The sequence below is a fragment of the Diceros bicornis genome, chromosome 12, assembly GCF_020826845.1.
Source record: "Diceros bicornis minor isolate mBicDic1 chromosome 12, mDicBic1.mat.cur, whole genome shotgun sequence".
NCBI lineage: Eukaryota > Metazoa > Chordata > Mammalia > Perissodactyla > Rhinocerotidae > Diceros > Diceros bicornis.
The window spans coordinates 2,538,313-2,560,003 of record NC_080751.1 but is presented as its reverse complement, the minus strand read 5'-3'; the positions used below and the strand labels follow the sequence as shown (position 1 = coordinate 2,560,003).

Sequence of the window (21,691 nt, the reverse complement as noted above, 5' to 3'; positions counted from 1 at the left end):
GGTAGGTGCATTTTGTTTAGTATTTCAAGAAACTGACAAAGTATTTTCCAGAGTGGCTGTACCATTTTATGTTCCCACCAGCAATGTATGAATGACCTAGTTTCATTGCATCTTCACTAGCATTTCAGTACGACCTCATCTTAATTTGATTACATCTCCGAAGACCCTATTCCCAAATGAGGTCACATTTGTGGGTACTAGGAGTTGGGACTTGAGCATATCTTTTTGAGGGACACAATTCAAATTCAATCACAACATCTACCTTCACATAGTGGGTCTGGCTTCAGAGTTTTGCTTTATGAGAAGGGCCTTGCTTTGAATTCATAGCCCGATTAGACAGCCCTCGATTGTTGAATTTCATCCCCAGGGATGGGTGAGCAAGTCTATGTCATTTGAAAGATGTTATTGAGTCTTTGTGAACTCTACTCAGACCTCCAAAGATTCAAAGATTTGATAATAATGAATATTCTCAGGAGGTAGATTGACAGTGTTGTTGCCCTATCTGGTTTTTTGGGACTGTCCTTTCCCACTGCTCTAGTACTGACAAGGGAAATGAAAAAAGTAGAAAAACTGGATTATAAATTTATTGAGGGAAAGGACACAGTCTTAATAACTTCTGTACCTCCTTCAGAATGTAGGCTGAGAAAGGTGTTCGGTAGATGTTTGTTGGATGGATGAGGAGAGGCAGGGTGCCCACACAGAAGTGGGGGAGGAAAGTCAAAGTTAGTTTTATACATGCCCCTACTCCCTACTTCCCAAACATATAGCCTTTCATACATGGGTTCCCAATATCTGGGCCTGGTTAATTCTGTCCTTTGTACCCTTGCTGAAGGTCTGTTCCATTCCATTTCTATATATTTATGCTCCTAGTTAGCCAGATGGAGGCAGAGATGGAGGTAGCATATTTGAGCCTCTGTTCTGTGCAGCACCTTAAGTGCTGGAAGGCAGAATTGTATAGGTTTCAAGAGAGCAGAGTTAGATAGGGGTTTGATCCTGGGCCCACTGCTTACCAGCTGTGTGGCCCTGACCTGCTACTCACTCCTCTTAGACTCTCTTCTCTGTGAATTTAGTGTAAGACATTTCTTTATGTGAACTTATTTTGAAGTAGAATATATATATGGACAAGTGCACAGACCATAACTGTACAGCTCAGTAAAGTTTCACAAAGTGGCACACATTATGTTACCAAAACCCCAGAAGCCCCCTCTTATCTCCTCCTAGGCACTACTTCACCCCACCCTCAACCAAAAGTAATCCCCATCTCAATTTCTGATTTTATTTTTACCCAGTTTTGAACTTTATATAGATGAAAATGTATAGAACGTATCTTTTGTGTTTAGTTTCTTTTGCTTATTGTCATGTTTACCAGATGCATCTATGCTGCTGGGTACAGCTGCAGTTTGTTAGTTCTCTTCATTGAACAGCATTCCCATGTGTAAACAAACGACAATTTAATGACCCCTTCAACTCTTCGTGGATATTTGGATTATTTCCAGTTTTTGGCTTTTATAAATGAAGCTGCTCTGAAAATTCTTGCAAAAGTCTTTTGGTGGACAGGGACACAGTCATCTAGGAGTGGGATTGTGGGCTTATAGCATGTGAACATCTCTCAGCTTTATAGACCCTCCTCAACATCTTAGTGAATGTTTTTAACTTCGCAGTTTAGTGAGAAGTAAATTAGGTTGTGGAAAGCTCTCGGTGTGGTCTTTGGCAGATAGAAGACCCTCAATAGATGTTTAAAAATATAATGAAGACATCATATTCCATTAAGTTGAAGTGCCATAATGGGCTTACACATTTCCCTATTGCTTGTTTATCTAGATTGTTTTGTTTTATTTATTTATTTTTATTATTCTTTTTTTTTTTTGTGAGGAGGATCCGCCCCTCTTTTTGCTGAGGAAGACTGGCCCTGAGCTAACATCCGTGCCCATCTTCCTCCACTTTATGTGGGACGCCGCCACAGCATGGCCTGACAAGCAGTGTGTTGGTGCGTGCCCGGGATTCGAACCCGGGCCGCCAGCAGCGGAGCACGCACACTTAACTGCTATCCACTGGGCCAGCCTCCCGTTGTTTTATTTTATATAATGTGTCAATGAATGACACTCTTCATAGCTGTTTCCTTCTTTTGAAAAATTTGCTTTCAGTAAATTAGATTCAACTGGATTGAAGAATATGTGTAATTGTAAGAACTGTCACCCTTGAAAGGACTCTGAGCCCCTGCTGAAGAGGGGAAAACAAAGAAGCAAACTTCTCCTCCCACAGCCCAGGGGAGTGGGGAGTGAAGATCCGTGGCTTATGGGTTTCATGGTGGAGTGTCTTGTAGAGGACAGTAAGGTAGGGTAGAATGGAGGAGGATGGTTTTTATAAATGATGGTGTATTTTTTGGCAACTCACTATTTAGTTCCTTAGAAGGTAAACTAGATAATTAGAAAAACAATGTATAACAACCAGTAAATCAGGAAGGAGAGAGAAATCACAGGTGCAAAGATTCACTTTATTTTTTCATTTTCCCCCAAATATTAGCATGATTAAAGCCAAAGAGGGGGAAGGGGATGGAGGTGGGAGAGAGACTGGAGGACTGCAATAAGGGTAGGTCTCTTGTGGGAAAAGGGCCGAGGCCTGGGTGGGGGAGGAGGGATGCTGTGACTGAGGCACAGGCAATGGGCCTGGGGGCCTCTCTCTCTAACACTCTTTCCTGTTGAAGCTCTTGACCAGGGCAGAGCTCAGGGTCTTGTGGGTGACCTCGCAGGCGTAGGTATTATGAACTTCGTACTCTGTACTGGACAGCGTCAGGGTGCTGCTGAGGCTGTAGGTGCTGTCCTTGCTGTCCTGCTCTGTGATACTGTTCTGGATGCCAGTGGTTTTGTCACTGCCATCCACTTTCCACTTGACACTGGCGTCACTGGGGTAGAAGCCATTCACCAAGCACACGACAGAGGCACTTCCAGTCTTTAACTGCTCGGAAGATGGTGGGAAGATGAAGACAGAAGGTTGAGCATCATTCCCTGAGGAAGGAAGCACAGAGAATGGTGTTTAAGTTATAGAGAAGTTCTCCTCTTGTGGGCAATCCCAGAGCCCAGAGGAGACAGACATACAGAGAGCAGCATGCTTATTCTGTGTAAATGTAGCAATGAGGAAGGCCAGGAAGGATATTTATAATCTCTATGATTTTGAGTTTTTCTCTAGCCCCTACCCCTTAAGAAAGTGGTAAAATGTTTTAAGTCTTTGTAGCCATTCTAAGGCCTTTTTCACATACTTTTCTGACTTCACCTTTATTTCCTTTAACTGTGTTCCCTGTCTCCTGCAGTAAATGCAGTGCTTCAGGCAAAGAAACAAAGGCAACTTCATCTGACCCCTCAGAGTTTAGAAGCGAGAACACTTCTTGGCCCCTTGTAACACAGAAGATAATTTCCCCTGTGGCTTTCCTAGGACTATGCAGTGACATCAGGCTGCCTTTCCCTTCCTGGGCTTCCTTTAGGCGTGGTGGGGCCAGACCCACTCTGCGGAGTAGGCCCCAAGCCCTGAGTCTGTGCCCAGGTGGGGATCAGCCCCTTCACCCTCTGTGGTCAGGCTAGCAACTCTCCCACCCATCACAAGGGCCTCAAAGCGAGATCCGGGCCCTGGCCTGATGCTGCCACCATATGGGGCCATGTTCAGCCAGACCAGGAAAAGTCAACTGTAATTTTGGACACCTGCTTAGGAGGAACCGGCTGACTTCACTTCTGACCTTGAACAGCTGCGAGATGGCCTCCTGGAAATCCCCCTCTGTGGGCATTCAGGCCCTCAGGTCAGAGAATAAGAGTTAAAATAACAAATCAAGAATCCTTTGCTGGGAGAAGTCACCCGATAAGTGAACAGGTTTTTATGAAGCTAACCTCCATGTTAACCAAGCAGTTCAACAGAAGATACTGAACTTTTTATAATTTGATATTTTCTTCTCTTTTAACCGTCATTACCAATTTTGTTCAGAGAATTTTATAAAATAGACTTGGCAGAAAAATAACATAAATTCCAGAAAAAAAGGAGGAGAAATATTCTAGGAAAATACTCCTATCTGGGTGAATCCTTGATACCTTTAAATTTTCTACCCTGCATTAAAATATTAAAAAATAGTATATCTGATATGGAAGATCTTGCAAAACATATTATTAGCTATTAATGGAGTTTAAAATGCACTAAAAAAGAGTTTTTAAAAGGCCCTAAAATAATTTTAAAATAGTTTATCATACTTAGTTTAAACAGTTTTAAAAGAGTTTTAAAATAGCCCTAAAACGGTCCAGTCAAATTGCTACAGATCAAAAATAATCTTTCTTAAGCATCACTTTCTAAATCAGCTGAAGTAAACAACAGCAACAAATTACCAAACTATTTTAGAGGGTAGGAGATTGAAATACCCAGATTAAAAGTTTTCTATCACAGAATGAAAGTATTGGAAAATATGTTTATATTAAGTTTTTATTAATGGTATTTATATATGATTAGATATTTTGTACAACTGAAATATAATCCTACCCAAGCCACTAAATTTTTAAAAATGAAAAACATATCACAAATTTATCTAACTTTTTATCAGTTAATATGGCTTAATGGTGTTTAATGTGATCAAAATCTCAGTGGCCAGACGGCCTTAACTTAGATTTTTCCTGGTAGTGATTTTACTCTGAAAGAGTTATGTATATTTCTTTCTTTTGGATTGAGCTTTTATTATTTAAATACATTCAATGAGAGGATATTGAAATAATTACATATCACTGAAAAAAAAATCTTTAAATTCTTTGTAGGCCCCTAATGGAATTTCCATTAAGAGGATATAATAATGAATGCAAATTTAATTCCTGAAATCTCTAACAAATCAGGCTTCTCTCTGTTTTTACCATGTTAGCTCAATGCCCACCATATTTCTATTGTCTTCCGTTAGCGGCATTATTTGTATCACTGTGTCAGGAAAGCAGGCCACAGCGGAGTTCAACCGGCTAACGGGGAGAGGCTGTGGCCTTTAGCGGCCAGGCGCACTGACACACGAGCACTGTGGCCTGGCCACGAAAGTCATTCAGTCACGAAAAAAGATCGCCATGAGGTCTGCAAACCACGCTAGCTGTGCCACGGCTTCCTTGGCGATATAAAAACATGGCCACGTAATAACTGACACAAATAAAAGAACATATTAAAATATTTCCTATTCTTCTACAAGTGCGTGGGCATTTAATAAAATGAAATTATTTTATTTTCCTTCATTTAAACAAATTTCTTCAAAACTGACCTTTTGAGAACAACCATCTTTATAAAAGATCAAGTTTAGTCTAATATAGAAATTGGATTAAAAAAAGGAGATATCTGTCAAGATATAAAATCTGTAAAATTTTTGAATATTGACAGTTTATCACTCATTTTAGACTCTAAAAATGACATTGCTATTAATTCTCAATTATGCTGCATCTTTTATGTGGCAAACAGGTATACTTTCCTAACTTACTGATTTTTCAGTGCATCCTATTGATTTTTATTGTTATCTTGTCAAATAATTTGTCGGACAGAAAAGAGAAAACAGACTAAGAAATACATTTCTCTACTTTTCTGTATCATACAGGACGAGCAAAAATCAATACAATATTTGGCAAAACTGAATGAAAATTAATTCACTTTTGCTCGTTAGAGCCGCAAGAGTTCCTTTCTCATTTACACTAATTTTTTTTCCTTTGAGTCATTCAATTTAGATTAAATTAATCTTTTTGTCTACAAATCCATTTTTGGAGCTGAGTTTAACTTTTGAGACTGATGATAAATCTGAAATGCTGTCATTTACCCATCTCCACAAAACTCGCACTTAAGCCTCTGAAAATCAATGCTGGCATTTAGACCCAATTTTAAAAGGCAATACAGGAAAATTACTTACCTTTAATCTCCAGATGTGTCTCTTGGCCAAAGGTGATCCAATATTAGCCGAATTACTTTTCCCTCAACAAAAACCCCTCTTTGCTGCTAACTTCATTAGATTCACAGATACAGAGAAAATCTGGCAATTTACATGCCACATCAACTAACTAGCTCTTTGCTCTTCCCTGAGACCAACTGATTTTCAGTCTCTTACCCATCTGATTTTTGGAAGAATCCCATTTTCTTTGGAATTGAACTCAACTCATATCTCAAACATGAAAATCCCCAAATTTCACAACTCGATAAGAAAAAGGATTAGAAAAGTGCACTTACGTTTGAGCTCCAGCTTGGTCCCCTGGCCGAAAGTAAGCCACAGTGAGGGATCTAACTGTCCCCCCTCAACAAAAACCTCCTTCTGAAGCCAATCATGTGAGAAAGGCTAATTCAGAGAAAAATCCAGCTATTTCTTTCCTTTTCTCCCCACAAATCCTACTCATCTCACAAACTCAACAATTGGTCTGTTTGCTTAGCTTAAAAGTTAGCTATTTTCTGGTTTTCTGCTATTTACTTTTTCTGCCATTTACTTACCAGGAATGGCTCATTTAACCAAAATGTCACAAACTTCCACAAATGATACAACGGGACAAAAACCTCATGAATAATGAGCAAAATGTACTTACGTTTGATCTCCAGTTTGGTCCCCTGGCCGAAAGTGAACCACAGTGACTTCCCCTTAACTTCCACCTTTACAAAAACCTGCTCGGAAAGGCCAGCAAGCCCCCTGCCCCAACTAAGTTATTTTGATTTGGAAATCTTAAAAATTACCTGTTGGCTAGCCTCCTGTGGAACATTTTTCCCTCCTCTGTCCCTAATCTGGGAATGAAATTTATTTTATCCCTGACATCTAACTAATGAAAACACACAGAAAGGAACAAAAATCAAATCAATTAGACAGAAACAGCAAAGAATCAGTTGAAAAAAGTACTTACGTTTCAGCTCCAGCTTTGTCCCCTGGCCGAACGTGTATACACAGTGGTTCCTCTTAACCTCCCTCCCTTACAAAAACTGAGTTTTCCTTTCTGACAATTGAGCCAGGCTCTGTTCAGAACATCTGGTTATGCTCCCCAGTAAACTTTTGAAATTCTCACTTAAACAAGTTATTCTCACTCAATGACTGAATCTTGTTCTCCACAGAAAATATGCAATCAGTTCTCAAGTTTGTTTACAGACTTTATCTTTATCTTTGCCCTAGACGATGTCAGATCCTGGTTTCAAAGAGTCAGCTTGTAGATTAGTTCATAGACACAGAGACCACAAGACACAGACAACTGAGGAAGGAAAGTTTGGATTTTACTCATGTTTGATTTCCAGCTTGGTCCCTGCACCGAACGTCCACCACAGTAATAGCTCTCCATTGTGTCACTGTACAAAAACCCTTCTCACCGAAAGGGAACAGAGCCCCAGGTCAGCTGCTGAAGCTTCACTCCCTTTTTAAGCAGGTGTAGAAGCCCTGGGGCTTCCCTGACAGATGATGTTTATTTTCTTCAGTGAGATCTAAAATCCTAGAAGATGATATTTTTATGTTTATGGCTTGATGATCCCTTTCTTTAGCAATATACCAAATCTGGGCTGCTTCTTATTTATTTATTTATTCTTTTGGCGAGTAAGCTGAATGTAAATTATGAAGAAAGACACACAATTTGAAAAGATTGCATTTCTTTATACCTTCTCCTGGGGTGGGGGGATTTGCAAATGATAAATCTCATTCAATGTAATTATGGAACTCTTTGGCTTCTCTCAGCTAATAATAATTAAAGAATGTCTTCATATTTGAACCTCTCCTTTACCATGATGTTGTTTCAAAAAAGATTGACTAAATGTATATCAAATCAAGGCCCACGTCTTACTTTGAAATGTATTTTGGAATTAAGCTAGAGATGACATATGAAACAAAAACAAAGATCAATAGAGTAGAAAAGTAGACTTTACTTGGCTGATTGTCAGTTGTCAGAGGACAGGTTAGAGCTCAGAGGCATACCCACCATGTCTCATTGAGCTGAACCGGGTGCATGCTGACTTTGGAGCTACCAGGGAATCATGGCATGCTGTGGTGTTTCCATAGTAACCCCATCAAGGACACTGAAGACCTCATTTTGTTTTGAGTCCAGCTTCACTTGTTGCAGTCTTGTTTCCCTCTTAATCTTCCATCCCCACCTCAGCATACATTGCTCCCACCATCCTAGGCTCCTTGCAGTTCTTCTATGGCCTCCAGCTTTTACAAAACTCTCCCTTTGCTTGGAAACACCTTTGCTCACCTGTGTTAGCTTGTGAACAACTAACTGTCTTTCAAGACAATTCAAGAGAGAATTTCTCTTGGATTATTGCCAGCAATTGACCTGACTTTACAGAGTACAGAGGCAGGTCATTGAGCATAGACCATCTAATTGCTTTTATCTGCTGGTAGACTTTTTCTACCCTACTGGATTGTTAGCTGTTTGATATTTCATTGACTTGTATTTGGAGGGCCCAGTCCAGTATCTTCACTTGGCAAATGCTCAACAAACATTTGCAGAATCAATGAAAAACAAAACCCAACAACAAATAGTTGAAAATTAATAATAGATCAGAGATGATAAATTATAATAGACCCATATAAGACTGATCACTGCAATTGTAAGTTTTATAAGAGAAATTGGAATTGTAATTCTGAAGATTAGGGGTAGGTTTTCTTGATTCTTTCCCTGGGATATTTGCAAGTTGCCTTGAATAGCAAAATCAGCAGTGGATCTCACCAGAAGATGAGGAAAGAGAGGAATCAAGTTGGAGGTAGACAGAGGAGAGAAAGTGGCAAGTGGAAATTAAGTGTGCAAAATAGTTGACTGAGGACATAGTCAACATGGATCCTAAAGAGGATAGAAAGTGATTTTCTCTGCAGAGACACAAGTAATACCAATTGTAAAAGCTGACATTTATTGAGCACTTGCAAAGTGCTGGACATTGTACATGGATCACCACATTTAATTATCCTCCAAAATCTAGGAACTGGAAACTAATATTATCCCCTACTTTGTATATGAGGAAATTTGAGTGCAGAGAGGTTAAGTAACTTGTTCATAACAGTGAGTGGCAGAGCTAGGATTTGAACTTGGAGCTCATACACTTAATTGACACTGGGAGTAAAGTCACTCAATGGAAGCAGCATGCATGGGAGAAAATGCTGGGATGGGGGAAGGAAAAGGAAACCTCTTAGACTGTCCTAGGCTTGGAAATGAGTAGAAGAGTGTGCTCAACTGTATACACAAGTCTGTTCATTGAAATGTTGTTTAAAAGGTGAAAAAATGGAAAATAACTGAAATCTTCATCAATAGCAGTTTGGTTAAAGTAATTATGATACAGCTTTGTAATGGAGCACAATGCAGCCAATAAGAGGATGCTGTAGGTTTCCATATAGTCACATGAAAGTTGATTGTGAAAATACAGGCCACTGAATGGTATGTATTGTATAAGATTATGGTCCCATTTTAATTGAATATATATGGATATCAGTAGAGGCTAATTCCTGAAGGAAATACAACTGTGCTTCGTAGTTATCTCCTGGGATTACAGTGGTAGGTTGTTGTGGAAGGAGTAGGAGCAATGACACTTTCTCTTCCTACCCTTCTGTATATTGTAGAGTGTTTGATTTTTTAGATTATGTGAATACATTCATTTTGTGGTTTTCAGAAATAATTAGGCTGTTACCAATTTTGATAAAAAGTGAACTCTGACCTTGCCTAGTAGAATTCTCAATAATTCATATGCAATATATAAATATAATTTTGAAATGATATATACGTATGTATGAGTTTTCTTTGTCAATTAAATACTTTTCTATAATTCTTTAAATAGAGAATGCAAAAACGTTTTCCTGCATCTGTATAAGACATACTCTTTTACAGATGTAAGAGATATAGGGGGTGATGTGGGGGCTGGAAAATAGGGATGAAAAAGATGACATGGCCATACAGGGATATATGTTCCTAAGTGAGTAAATTGGAGATCTAATGTGAAGAGTGCAACTGAGTGACTATTGTAAAACAGTGTTTGCTATTAGTAAAAGATAATTATCATAAGAACAATTGTGGCAAAATCTATTTTATTGATCACACACAGTAGTTGATAGGAATGGTTGTTGTGATGTTTGTTGTAACATAAAATGTATCACTGAAAAGTAGTTGAGATCATTAACATGTGTGTGGTTCATTATTTGAAGGCAAAGGATGTCTCAGAAGCATCTGCCAGGATTTACCATTCTGCAAAGTGTCCATGATGCACCTTGATAAGGTTGATTTACTGAGGAAAAGCAAAATGTCCATAAACTAGTCTGAGATGTTCTTGGATTTATTGTATAAGAGTGATGGAAACAGAAATTTGGGGGGAGCATTCGAAAAAACTCATCACTGAAACTGCTTCCCATTTGGCCCCCAACAAAGTTAGATTCTTAGAATAAATTCTAAACTGCTTGTGGAGGAAAGAGAGAGAAAAAAAGAGAGAAAGAGAGAGAGGGAAACACTAAATACACATCTATACATCATCCTGAAAACTATTGATAAGCTATCTTATCAATATTCTTCAGGTCTAACATTTCAAGAAACATCATTTTTGTTTTTTATTTATCATAATTAGCCAGCCTCTTTGGAGAGGTCTGCCTCACACCAGTAACATACAGTAAATCACCCAGTGTGTCTGAGACACAATGGCACAATTTTGCTCTTTGCAAAGTTTGAGGAATGGTGGTTTCCCTACCTGGTTCTGGAATATTTGTGTCCGATAATCCATCTTGAAGCCTGCAGTTCAATATTTTTTCCAGTTCATCAATCACGGTAGAGTCCAAAGTAGGTGATTCTTTTTTATTTCAGCTTGACTCCTCTTTAGGATCATAATGTCTGTCATTTGTACTTGACTTAAGCTGATATCCCACAAGGTGAGGAGGAAATTCTGGAGTCCACTTCACTGGTGCTTAGAACCTCATCAATTGCTGGTCTTCTGGCTAGAATGCCACAAGAAGATGTCTGTCCTGAATCCACCATGGCAAGGCTGGCCCCTTTAGCTGGGCAAGAGGGAGACAGACAAGGTCACTTGAGAAATCGCCGCTTCTTTGCTGCTTTGGAGTTGTGTCTGTTTCCACTCATCTCTGAAGAAAGGCGTGCTGGGAGAAGCAAAGTCCTTTGCTCAACCATGTGCAAATGTGTGTGCCATAAACATGACCCCAGATTCTAGTCCTGCTCTGGAAAATGGAGACACTCATCTTGTTTCCAAGAGGACATTAAGGATGCAGGTATTTTTTGGCTTCCTGGAGTGAAAGAGAAAACAGCAGCAACTGTGTCAGGGCTTATTACCCTTAGAGAGGCTCGGCCACCGAGATTTACATATTGAGTGTTGTGGTTTCCAGCTGGTATTACACAAGTGATGATCCCCTCTGGAGTTCCCTGCCTACCTCTGTCAGTCTACAGTATTTGGCATCCAACCCTTGTCCTCCCTCATCATACTGCAGAGAAACCCATCATGGACAACTACTGTGATTAGGCTAGTTCAGAATGCATTTGTGAAATCCATGAATTCAGGATTGGTTCTGAACACTTTTTGCCCTCTCTGGTGTCAAAGTCCTCGGGTCACACACGGACCCTCTACTTTACTTGAGGCCCAGCATTGAGCACCTTGCGCCTCCCCCCGAACTTTGTCTCCCCCACACCCCCCAATGTTGCTCATCTTGGGTAAGGGCCTGGGCTCTGGACCTTTCCTGCCCACTGCTAGACACTGCCTCATGTCTTCAATATGAATATTTCGATCCCATCTCAGAAGGATTTCGATTTCCCTCTGCTTTCTACTTCCACTAGCACTTCTGTTCAGCATTGTGGCTCAATTAAGTTGGTTACCACTTGACTGAACATTTTCCTGCGGTTGCCTCCTGCCCTGTTCTTCCTGTCCTTTTAGGTTTATTTCTTTAAAATAATATTCTTTTTTTTTTCCCCTCCCCAAAGCCCCAGTACATAGTTGTATATTCTAGTTGTAAGTCCTTCTGGTTCTTCTGTGTGAGCCATTGTCACAGCATGGCTACTGACAGAGGAGTGATGTGGTTCCCCACACGGGAACCAAACCCAGGCCTCAGAAGTGGAGCTCGCTGAACTTTAACCACTAGCCCATCAGGGCTGGCTCTAAAATGATATTCTTAAAATTTTTTTTATATTTTATATTTTTTTGTTTTTGTTTTTAAACATGGGGGTATTGTGATCGAATGTATGTGTTTAACCCATAATCTTAACTGGAATCCTCCTTTAATTGGCTCCTTTGTGTTCTAAATGGGATTAAACTAGGCTGGCTCCTGGCTCTCCCTCTCATCCTCATCTGCATACACATTTAAGGCCCATTAGTCTGGTCCTGGGGGAAGAAGAAGCACAGATCATCCCATTCTCTGTCAACCCTCCATCCCCTAAGTGTCCTGATAATCCTGGCTGAGATCTAGAGTTCCACACTTAAGAGGGGAGGGCAGGAAGAGGGCAGATGAACAGGAAAACAAACAAACAAACAAAGCAAAACAAAAACCGGACAGGTATGAACCAAGAAATAATTTGAAATTTTAAGTTGACTATAGTGGACCTGTCCATCACTCTCTCAAAATCCCCTTTGCAGTGATAGAAGAAATATAAAAATAGGAAAAAATTTATTTCACGGTTGGAGGATCATGAAGGGCTCTATTAGCAGGAATAAAAATTTTTGGAAAACCTCAAAGATTTAAATTATGTGATTGAATTGATAGAGAAACTGGAATCTAGAATCTTCCATTCCATTGGAAAAATAGGAGGGGCCCTTGAAGCAGCCAATACTAGTTTCCCCCACAAAGCCCTGGAAAAACCACACCTCAGAATTATCAGAGATAGGACAGGAGATGGAGTGGGTGAGGAGTGGAAGATGAGCTTGGCACTCACCCTTTAGGCCAGGTGAATAGTGATGGAAATAAAAAGGGGTAAATTTAACATGCATTCTAGAGCAGTGAGATAAAAATCTCCCAAGCCACTAGCAGAAAAAAAAATGGACAAAGAAAACTAAACCAATCTAGCAAAATTCAGCAAAAGGAAATAAAAACTTAAGAGAAAAGTAGGATAAATATAAATACAAAACAAGGTGGAAGGGCTGTGTCTCAATAGAAAAGTCATAAGCTATAATAAATGTTGTTAAATTATCCAAAACTTGAAAATAAGGCAAAAATATAACTATTGACGAAGTTTCTCTCCTTGACAAAACTCTACTCAGGTTCCTTTGAACTCTCTTCTCAACTAGGCCCTGACTTTTGAGTTTCTGTATCTTTGCATTGTCCAATTTTTTTTATTGATGTTTTAATGGTTTCTAACATTGTGAAATTTTGGGTTGTACATTTTTGTTTGTCCATCACCATATATATGACTCCCTTCACCCCTTGTGCCCACCCCCCACCCCCACCCCCACTGCCCCTGGTAACCACAGTCCCGTTTTCACTGTCCATGTGTTGGTTTATATTCCACATATGAGCGAGATCATACAGTGTTTGTCTTTCTCTTTCTGGCTTATTTCACTTAACATAATACGCTCCAGGCCCATCCATGTTGTTGCAAATGGGACGATTTTGTCTTTTTTTATGGCTGAGTAGTATTCCATTGTATATATATACCACATTTTCTTAATCCAATCGTCAGTCGAGGGACACTTAGGTTGCTTTCACTTCTTGGCTATGGTGAATAATGCTGCAATGAACATAGGGGTGCATAAGCCTCTTTGGATTGTTGATTTCAGGTTCGTTGGATAGATTCCCAGAAGTGGGATGGCTGGATCATAGGGCATCTCTATTTTTAATTCTTTGAGGAATCTCCATACCGTTTTCCATAGAGGCTGCACCAATTTGCATTCCCACCAGCTGTGTATGAGGGTTCCTGTTTCTCCACATCCTCTCCAACATTTGTTGTTTTTTGTCTTGGTGATTATAGCCATTCTAACGGGCATGAGGTGGTATCTTAGTGTTGTTTTGATTTGCATTTCCCTGATGATTAGTGACGTTGAGCATCTTTTCATGTGCCTATTGGCCATCTGTATATCTTCCTTGGAGGAGTGTCTCTTCATTTCCTCTGCCCATTTTTTGATCGGGTTTTTTGTTTTTTTGTTGTTCAGTTGTGTGAGTTCTTTATATATTATGGAGATCAACCCCTTGTCAGATGTATGTTTTGCAAATATTCTCTCCCAGCTGGTTGGTTGTCTACTCATCTTGATTCTGGTTTCATTTGTCTTATAAAAGCTCTTTAATCTGATAGAGTCCCACTTGTTTATTTTTTCTTTAGTTTCCCTAGTCTGGGTAGGCATGTCATCTGAAAAGATTCCTTTAAAACCAATGTCAAATAGTGTGTTGCCTATATTTTCTTCTATGAGTTTTATAGTTTCAGGTCTGACCTTCAGGTCTTTGATCCACTTTGAGTTAATTTTTGTGAATGGCGATAGCACATGGTCCACTTTCATTCTTTTGCATGTGGCTGTCCAGTTTTCCCAACACCATTTATTGAAGAGACTTTCCTTTCTCCATTGCATGTTCTTAGCACCTTTGTCGAAAATTAGCTGTCCGTATATGTGTGGTTTTATTTCTGGGCTTTCAATTCTGTTCCATTGATCTGTGTGTCTGTTTTTGTACCAGTACCATGCTGTTTTGATTACTATTGCTTTGTAGTATGTTTTGAAGTCAGGGATTGTGATGCCTCCTGCTTTGTTCTTTTTTCTTAGGATTTCTTTAGCTGTTCGGGGTCTTTTGTTGCCCCATATAAATTTTAGTATTCTTTTTTCTATTTCTGTGAAGAATGTCATTGGGATTCTGATTGGAATTGCATTGAATCTGTAGATTGCTTTAGGTAATATAGACATTTTAACTATGTTTATTCTTCCAATCCACGTGCATGGGATATCTTTCCATTTCTTTATGTCATCATGGATTTCTTTCAATAATGTCTTGTAGTTCTCATTGTATAGGTCCTTCACCTCCGTGGTAAGATTTATTCCTAGGTATTTTATTCTTTTTGATGCAATTGTAAATGGTATTATCTTTTTGAGCTCTCTTTCTGTTAGTTCATTATTAGCATACAGAAATGCAACTGATTTTTGTAGATTGATTTTGTACCCTGCAACTTTGCTGTAGTTGTTGATTGTTTCTAATAGTTTTCCAACAGATTCTTTAGGGTTTTCTATATATACAGTCATGTCATCTGCAAATAGTGAGAGTTTCACTTCTTCGTTACCTATTTGGATTCCTTTTATTCCTTTTTCTTGCCTAATTGCTCTGGCCAAAACCTCCAGTACTATGTTGAACAGGAGTGGTGAGAGTGGGCAACCCTGCCTCGTTCCTGTTCTCAGAAGAATGGCTTTCAGTCTTTCCCCGTTGAGTATGATGTTGGCTGTGGGCTTGTCATATATGGCCTTTATTATGTTGAGGTACTTTCCTTCTATTCCCATTTTATTGAGAGTTTTTATCATAAATGGATGTTGTATCTTGTCAAATGCCTTCTCTGCGTCTATTGAGATCATCATGTGGTTTTTATTCTTTGTTTTGTTGATGTGATGTATCACGTTGATTGATTTGCGGATGTTGAACCATCCCTGCATCCCTGGTATAAATCCCACTTGATCATGGTGTATGATCTTTTTAATGTATTGTTGTATTCGGTTTGCCAATATTTTGTTGAGGATTTTTGCATCAATGTTCATCAGCGATATTGGCCTGTAATTTTCTTTCTTTGTATTGTCTTTGTCTGGTTTTGGTATCAGGGTGATGTTGGCCTCGTAGAATGATTTAGGAAGTGTTCCATCTTCCTCTATTTTTTGGAATAGTTTGAGAAGGATGGGTATTAAATCTTCTTTGAATGTTTGGTAAAATTCGCTGGAGAAGCCATCTGGTCCTGGACTTTTATTTTTTGGGAGCTTTTTTTTTTTTTAAATCCTATTTTCAGATTTATTTATTTAGTTTCCCCCCAAAGCCCCAGCAGACAGTTGCATGTCGAGTTGCACATCCTTCTAGTTGCTATATGTGGGACGCGGCCTCAGCATGGCCAGAGAAGTGGTGCGCTGGTGCACGCCCGGGATCTGAACCCGGGCCGCCAGCATCAGAGAGCGCGCACTTAACTGCTAAGCCATGGGGCTGGCCCTGGGAGCTTTTTGATTACTATTTCGATCTCTTTACTTGTTATTGGTCTATTCAGATTCTCCATTTCTTCTTGGTTCAATTTTGGGAGGTTGTATAAGTCTAAGAATTTATCCATTTCTTCTAGATTGTCCAGTTTGTTGGCATATAATTTCTCATAGTATTCTCTTATAATCCTCTGTATTTCCGTGGTATCCGTTGTAATTTCTCCTCTTTCATTTCTAATTTTATTTACTGGAGCCTTTTCTCTTTTTTTTTCTTAGTAAGCCTGGCTAAGGATTTGTCGATTTTGTTCATCTTCTTGAAGAACCAACTCTTTGTTTCATTAATCCTTTCTACTGTTTTTTTTGGTCTCAATTTCATTTATTTCTGCTCTGATTTTTATTATTTCTCTCCTTCTGCTGGCTTTGGGCTTTGTTTGTTCTTTTTCTACTTCTGTTAGGTGTAATTTAAAGTTGCCTATTTGGGCTTTTTCTTGTTTGTTAAGGTGGGCTTGTATCGCTATGAGTTTCCCTCTCAGGACCACTTTTGCTGCATCCCATATGGTTTGATATGGCATATTATCATTTTCGTTTGTTTCCAGATAGTTTTTGATTTCTCCTTTAATTTCATCAATGCTCCATTGGTTGTTCAGTAGCATGTTGTTTAATCTCCACATTTTTGTCACTTTACCAGTTTTTTTTTTCATGGTTCATTTCCAGTTTCATAGCCTTATGGTCTGAAAAATGCTTGTTATGATTTCAATCTTCTTAAATTTATTGAGGCTTGCTTTGTTTCCCAACATATGGTCTATCCTAGAGAATGTTCCATGCGCGCTTGAGAAGAATGTGTAGTCAGCTGTTTTTGGATGGAGTGCTCCGTATATGTCTACTAGGTCCATCTCGTCCAGTTTTTCATTTAAGTTTACTATTTCTTTATTGACTTTTTGTCTGGATGATCTATCCATTGTTGTAAGTGGGGTGTTAAGATCCCCTACTATTATTGTGTTGTTGTTGATGTCTCCTTTTAGGTTTGTTAATAGTTGCTTTATGTACATTGGTGCTCCTATGTTGGGTGCATATATATTTATAAGTGATATGTCTTCTTGATGGAGTGTCCCTTTTATCATTATATATTTCCCTTCTTTGTCTTTCTTAACCTGTTTTATCTTGAAGTCTACTTTGTCTGATATGAGTATGGCAACACCTGCTTTCTTTTGTTTGCCATTAGCTTGGAGTATTGTCTTCCATCCTTTCACTCTGAGCCTGTGCTTGTCTTTAGAGCTGAGATGTGTTTCCTGGAGGCAGCATATTGTTGGGTCTTGCTTTTTAATCCATCCTGCCACTCTGTATCTTTTGATTGGAGAGTTCAATCCATTTACATTTAGGGTAATTATTGATATATGAGGGCTTAATGTTGCTGTTTTGTCACTTATTTTCTGGTTCTTTTGCATTTCCTTTGTTTCTTGTCCCATTTGTTTCGGACTGCCAATTCAGTTTGATTGTTCTGTCTTATGACTCTTCTAGTTTTCTCTTTATTTATCATATGTGGTTTTGTTTTGATTATTTGTTTAGTGGTTACCTTGAGGTTTGGGCAAAAAATCTTCTGTATGAGATAGTCCATTATCTGATAGCCTCCTATTTCCTTATACTAAGTCAATTCAATCACTTTCCACTTCCCCTTCTAAGTTGTTCTTGTTATACCTTATTCTATCTTGTGTTGTGGCTGTGTGTTTACAGTGATGAGGTTAAATTTATTTTTGGTGAGTTTCTTCCTTTGATCTTTGAATTTAGTATTTAAGTGGTTGCTAACCTATTCCGGTAAAGATCTACTATTTTTCTGAGTTTGTCTACCTACTTTTCTCCTTGCTCCAAGCTTTGTGTTCCCTTTCTCTTCTTTTTTTCAGGCCTGAGGGCCTCCTTGAGTATTTCTTGTAGTGGGGGTCTCATGGCCATGAACTCCCTTAGCTTTTGTTTATCTGGGTGAGTTACTATTTCTCCATCATATTTGAAGGATATTTTTGCTGGATAGAGTATTCTTGGCTGAAAGTTTTTGTCTTTCAGTATTTTGAATATATCATTCCAGTCTCTTCTAGCCTGTAAAGTTTCTGTTGAGCAATCTGCTGAGAGCCTGATGGGAGTTCCTTTGTACGTTATTTTTTGTTTTTGTCTAGCTGCCCTTAATATTGTTTCTTTGTCGTTGACCCTGGCTAGCCTTACCACTAGGTGTCGTGGTGAAGGCCTTTGTCTGTTAATATATATATGTGTCCTGTTGGCTTCACTTACTGGTATTTCCTCCTCCTTCCCCAGATTTGGGAAATTCTCAGCTATTATTTCCTTGAATAGGCTCTCTGTTCCTCTTTCCCTCTCTTCTCCCTCAGGAATACCTATAATTCTTATGTTACATTTTCTAATAGAGTCAGATATTTCTCGGAGTCTTTCTTCATTTCTTTTTAGTCTTAGTTCTCTCTCCTCTTCCATCTGGAGTATATCTGTATTACTATCCTGTAAAGTGCTAATTCTTTCCTCCATATTGTCAGCTCTGTTCTTTAAAGATTCCAGATTCTCCTTTATCTCCTCCATTGTGTTTTTCATCTCCATCAGCACTGATTGGTTTTTCTTTATGATGTCAATCTCTTTTGTGAAGAAACTCCTAATCTCATTGAATTGTTTGTCTGTGTTGTCTCGTATTTTGTTGAGTGTTTTTATGATAGCTATTTTGAAATCTCTGTCATTTAGATTATGGATTTCTGTGTCTTTGGGGTTGATTTCTGGGTGCTTGTCATTTTGTTTCTGGTCTGGTGATTTCATATATTTTTGCATTGTGGTTCCTGTGTTGGTTTTGTTTTTCCTCATCCTGGAAATCTCTGGTTGCAATTTCCACCTGCTGCCACTGTCTGGTGGTAAAGGGCTGTGTAGTCTAAGCCCCCTGCGCTCTGCCCTTGTTTTTCTGCTGCGATCTGCAGTTTTGTTTTTTGTTTTTTTTTTTTCCTGCTGTGATCCACCGGTCCGGTCGTTTGATCAGGTCTGCCACGGATCGCTTGGTCTGGTCTGTCGCGGATATCTTGGTCTGGTCTGCCGCGGATCCCTAGGTCTGGTCTGGTCGGTTGAGCTGCAGGGTCTGGTTTGCGGGGAGGGGGGAGCTCTCTCTTTTGCCCTCTGGGTCCCTGACGTGGGAGGCTTCTCATTTGCCCCTCTTTATCAGCTCTCTGTTGTGCTCAGATGTTGATGGTAGCCCTGTGGCTCTTCTGAGTCCTCTGTGCGGGAGTTTTCCACTGGCTGAGAGAGTCCGAAGAGCTACGGTTTCCCCGCCGAGGGCCGCCCCTCTCCCCTCTCTGGGAGCCACGTGGACTGGGATCACTGATCTGATGGGGAAGGAGAGGAGTTCTCCTTACCTCTCCCCACTTCCTCCGGGCCCCAGCACCTTCCGCTCTCAGATGTGTGGCAGTGTGGATCTTTCCGCTCTAGCTTTTCACTGTCTGGGATTCCGTTGTTGGTCTGTGACTGTTCCTTTTGTTGTATCTTGCCCGGGGAAGAGTTCACGGGAAAGCTCACTCTGCCATGATGCTGACGTCACTCCCTGCATTGTCCAATTTTAACAAGAATCCTGCGAAGTCAGTTTACTAGAATACCCCTCCTTGATATCTCATCACCATCAATATCTGATTGAGACCTCATCCTCCACCATCCTCCAGGTGATGTCTGATCACCTGGCCTGCCTTCAGCAGGAATCCTGTTAGGTTGGTTTAGCCAAAAATTCTCTGCCCCCTGATGTTTCTGCTTAGTAATTTTCCTCTCAGTAATTTTAGTAATTCGCTGACCCCCTATCCTGCTCCTTGGCTATAAATTCCCACCTTTTCTTGTTGTATTTGGAGTTGAGCCCAACCTCTCTCCTCCATTGCATAACCCTATTGCAGTAGACCCGACACCTATGGTGATGGTCCTGAATAAAGTCTGCCTTACTGTTCTTTAACAAATGTCATGAATCATTTTTTCTTCAATACTATGTGTCTTTTCAAGGTAATTTGATTTGCTAGAGAAATAAAGTTTGTTTGATTTCTATTTACTACTGATTATAAACTAGATTCCAAAAAATTAGATGTTAACCTAGAGAAAATTGATATCATGGAAATGATAAATGATTTTTACCTCAGAAGATAATCCCAATGCTTATGGTTTTATTGCTCTGTAGGACATTAACCAGTTTTGCATCTTATTTATCATTATTATTGCATCATTGATGTGTGTGTGTGTGAAGATATATATCCTTCTTTGAACGAGCTTTCTCGTCTGATCCTGTCATTAATGAGTTGAATGAATCTTTGACACATGTTCACAGTATATATACATGAGAGCTTTATTTTAATTTTTTGAAAAATTTATACTTTAACTATATAAATGGCAAAAATTTCATGATCGAAAGACAAGAAGAGTGAATAAAACACACAGATCCAGCTGTATGCTTTTTACATGCGATGTATCTAAAACAAATACATAAAATGACTGTAACAATTAATGCAATGGATGAAGACATGTCAGCCAACTTCTATCTGAAGGAGAGACAATATATAATATCAGAAAAACAGAATTAGAAGAAAGAGCACTTCCAGGGACAAAATCAAATATAATAAATGTTATATAACAAGACGATCAGTTATAAGACTGAAGAGCCCTGCGTGTGGGAAATACATTTATATCAGATAGATTTGTTTTTGTGAATATGTTTTGGGAACCATGGGAGCAAGGCAGTGGGTATTGAGACTGCCAGTTTTCCTAAGGACAAGTGATGGTGGGCCTGGGACTCAGGGAGGGGTGTGTCCCTTGGGACACAGGGATTGGCAGGAGCTGAGCTCTGGTGGTGGTGGTGGTGTGGAAGGTGGGGAGGTCAAATCTTACCTGGCGTCATCGATGTCGCTGGAAGGGCAGTGCCTCTAAGCCTCTGATTTATGTTCATTCTCACCCTCAAATATTCTTTATAGCAGGAACAGTCTGGTCAGGTTGCTGTTATTAGATGGAATGAAATGCTTTCAGTCTCTGCGTCCTTTTCCTCAAGATTCAGATTGTAAGCAAGGAGGTTTGTTTAGCCTCACTTGGGTCAGATGTTCACCCCTGGCTAGGAAAGGGTGGGCCCCATGACATCCTCACCTGACTATATCCAATCAGAAAGAAGTAATTCTGCAAAATGGAGGTCACTGTGTTCTTAGGAAATGTAAGGATGCAGTTAGGAAATGGAATGTCCATTGCTCTCTGTTCTTTCTGTATATTTTGAGCCTAAAGTTCATGAATTAGGATATTTTGACTGTAAATAAAAGATAAATTCACTAAGAAGACTTAATAGTGATGGACTTTTATACTGAGTCACATTGCATCAAAATATACAAAGAAATAAATTCTTGTTGGAGATACAATAAGAACTTGAGAAAATGGCAATTATACTAGAAGACTTTCTATATGGATATAGAAGATTGAACCAACACAATAAAAACTGGAATCTCTTTCCCCTTCCTTCTTTCCTTCTTACATCCATCGTTCTATTTATTCTGTGTGGAATCACAGAACTGATCATAGTGTGAGACAATGGTGTTGGCATCAATGGGTTAAAGATTATTTGCTGCCTTCCCAAGTGTGCTATGTAACAAGGGACATTTCAAAA

General features: G+C 39.4%; 1 protein-coding gene across 2 annotated transcripts in view; it reads right to left on the bottom strand.

The window, feature by feature from the left end:
* Window positions 1-2,473: 2,473 nt before the first annotated feature.
* LOC131411739 (immunoglobulin kappa light chain-like) overlaps window positions 2,474-21,691 on the bottom strand; it is a 244,851-nt gene continuing 225,633 nt past the window's right edge. The window contains exons 5-6 of one of the 2 annotated variants that reach the window (XM_058550720.1): window positions 6,208-6,258; window positions 2,474-3,005 (exon numbers count right to left, since the gene is read on the bottom strand). In XM_058550720.1, the coding sequence (XP_058406703.1) occupies window positions 2,683-3,005; window positions 6,208-6,258 (374 nt within the window). In that variant the 3' untranslated portion in view covers window positions 2,474-2,682. Of the gene's footprint in view, window positions 3,006-6,207; window positions 6,259-6,863; window positions 7,223-21,691 lie in introns of those variants that run through there. The other variant, XR_009221639.1, reaches the window with a different exon arrangement.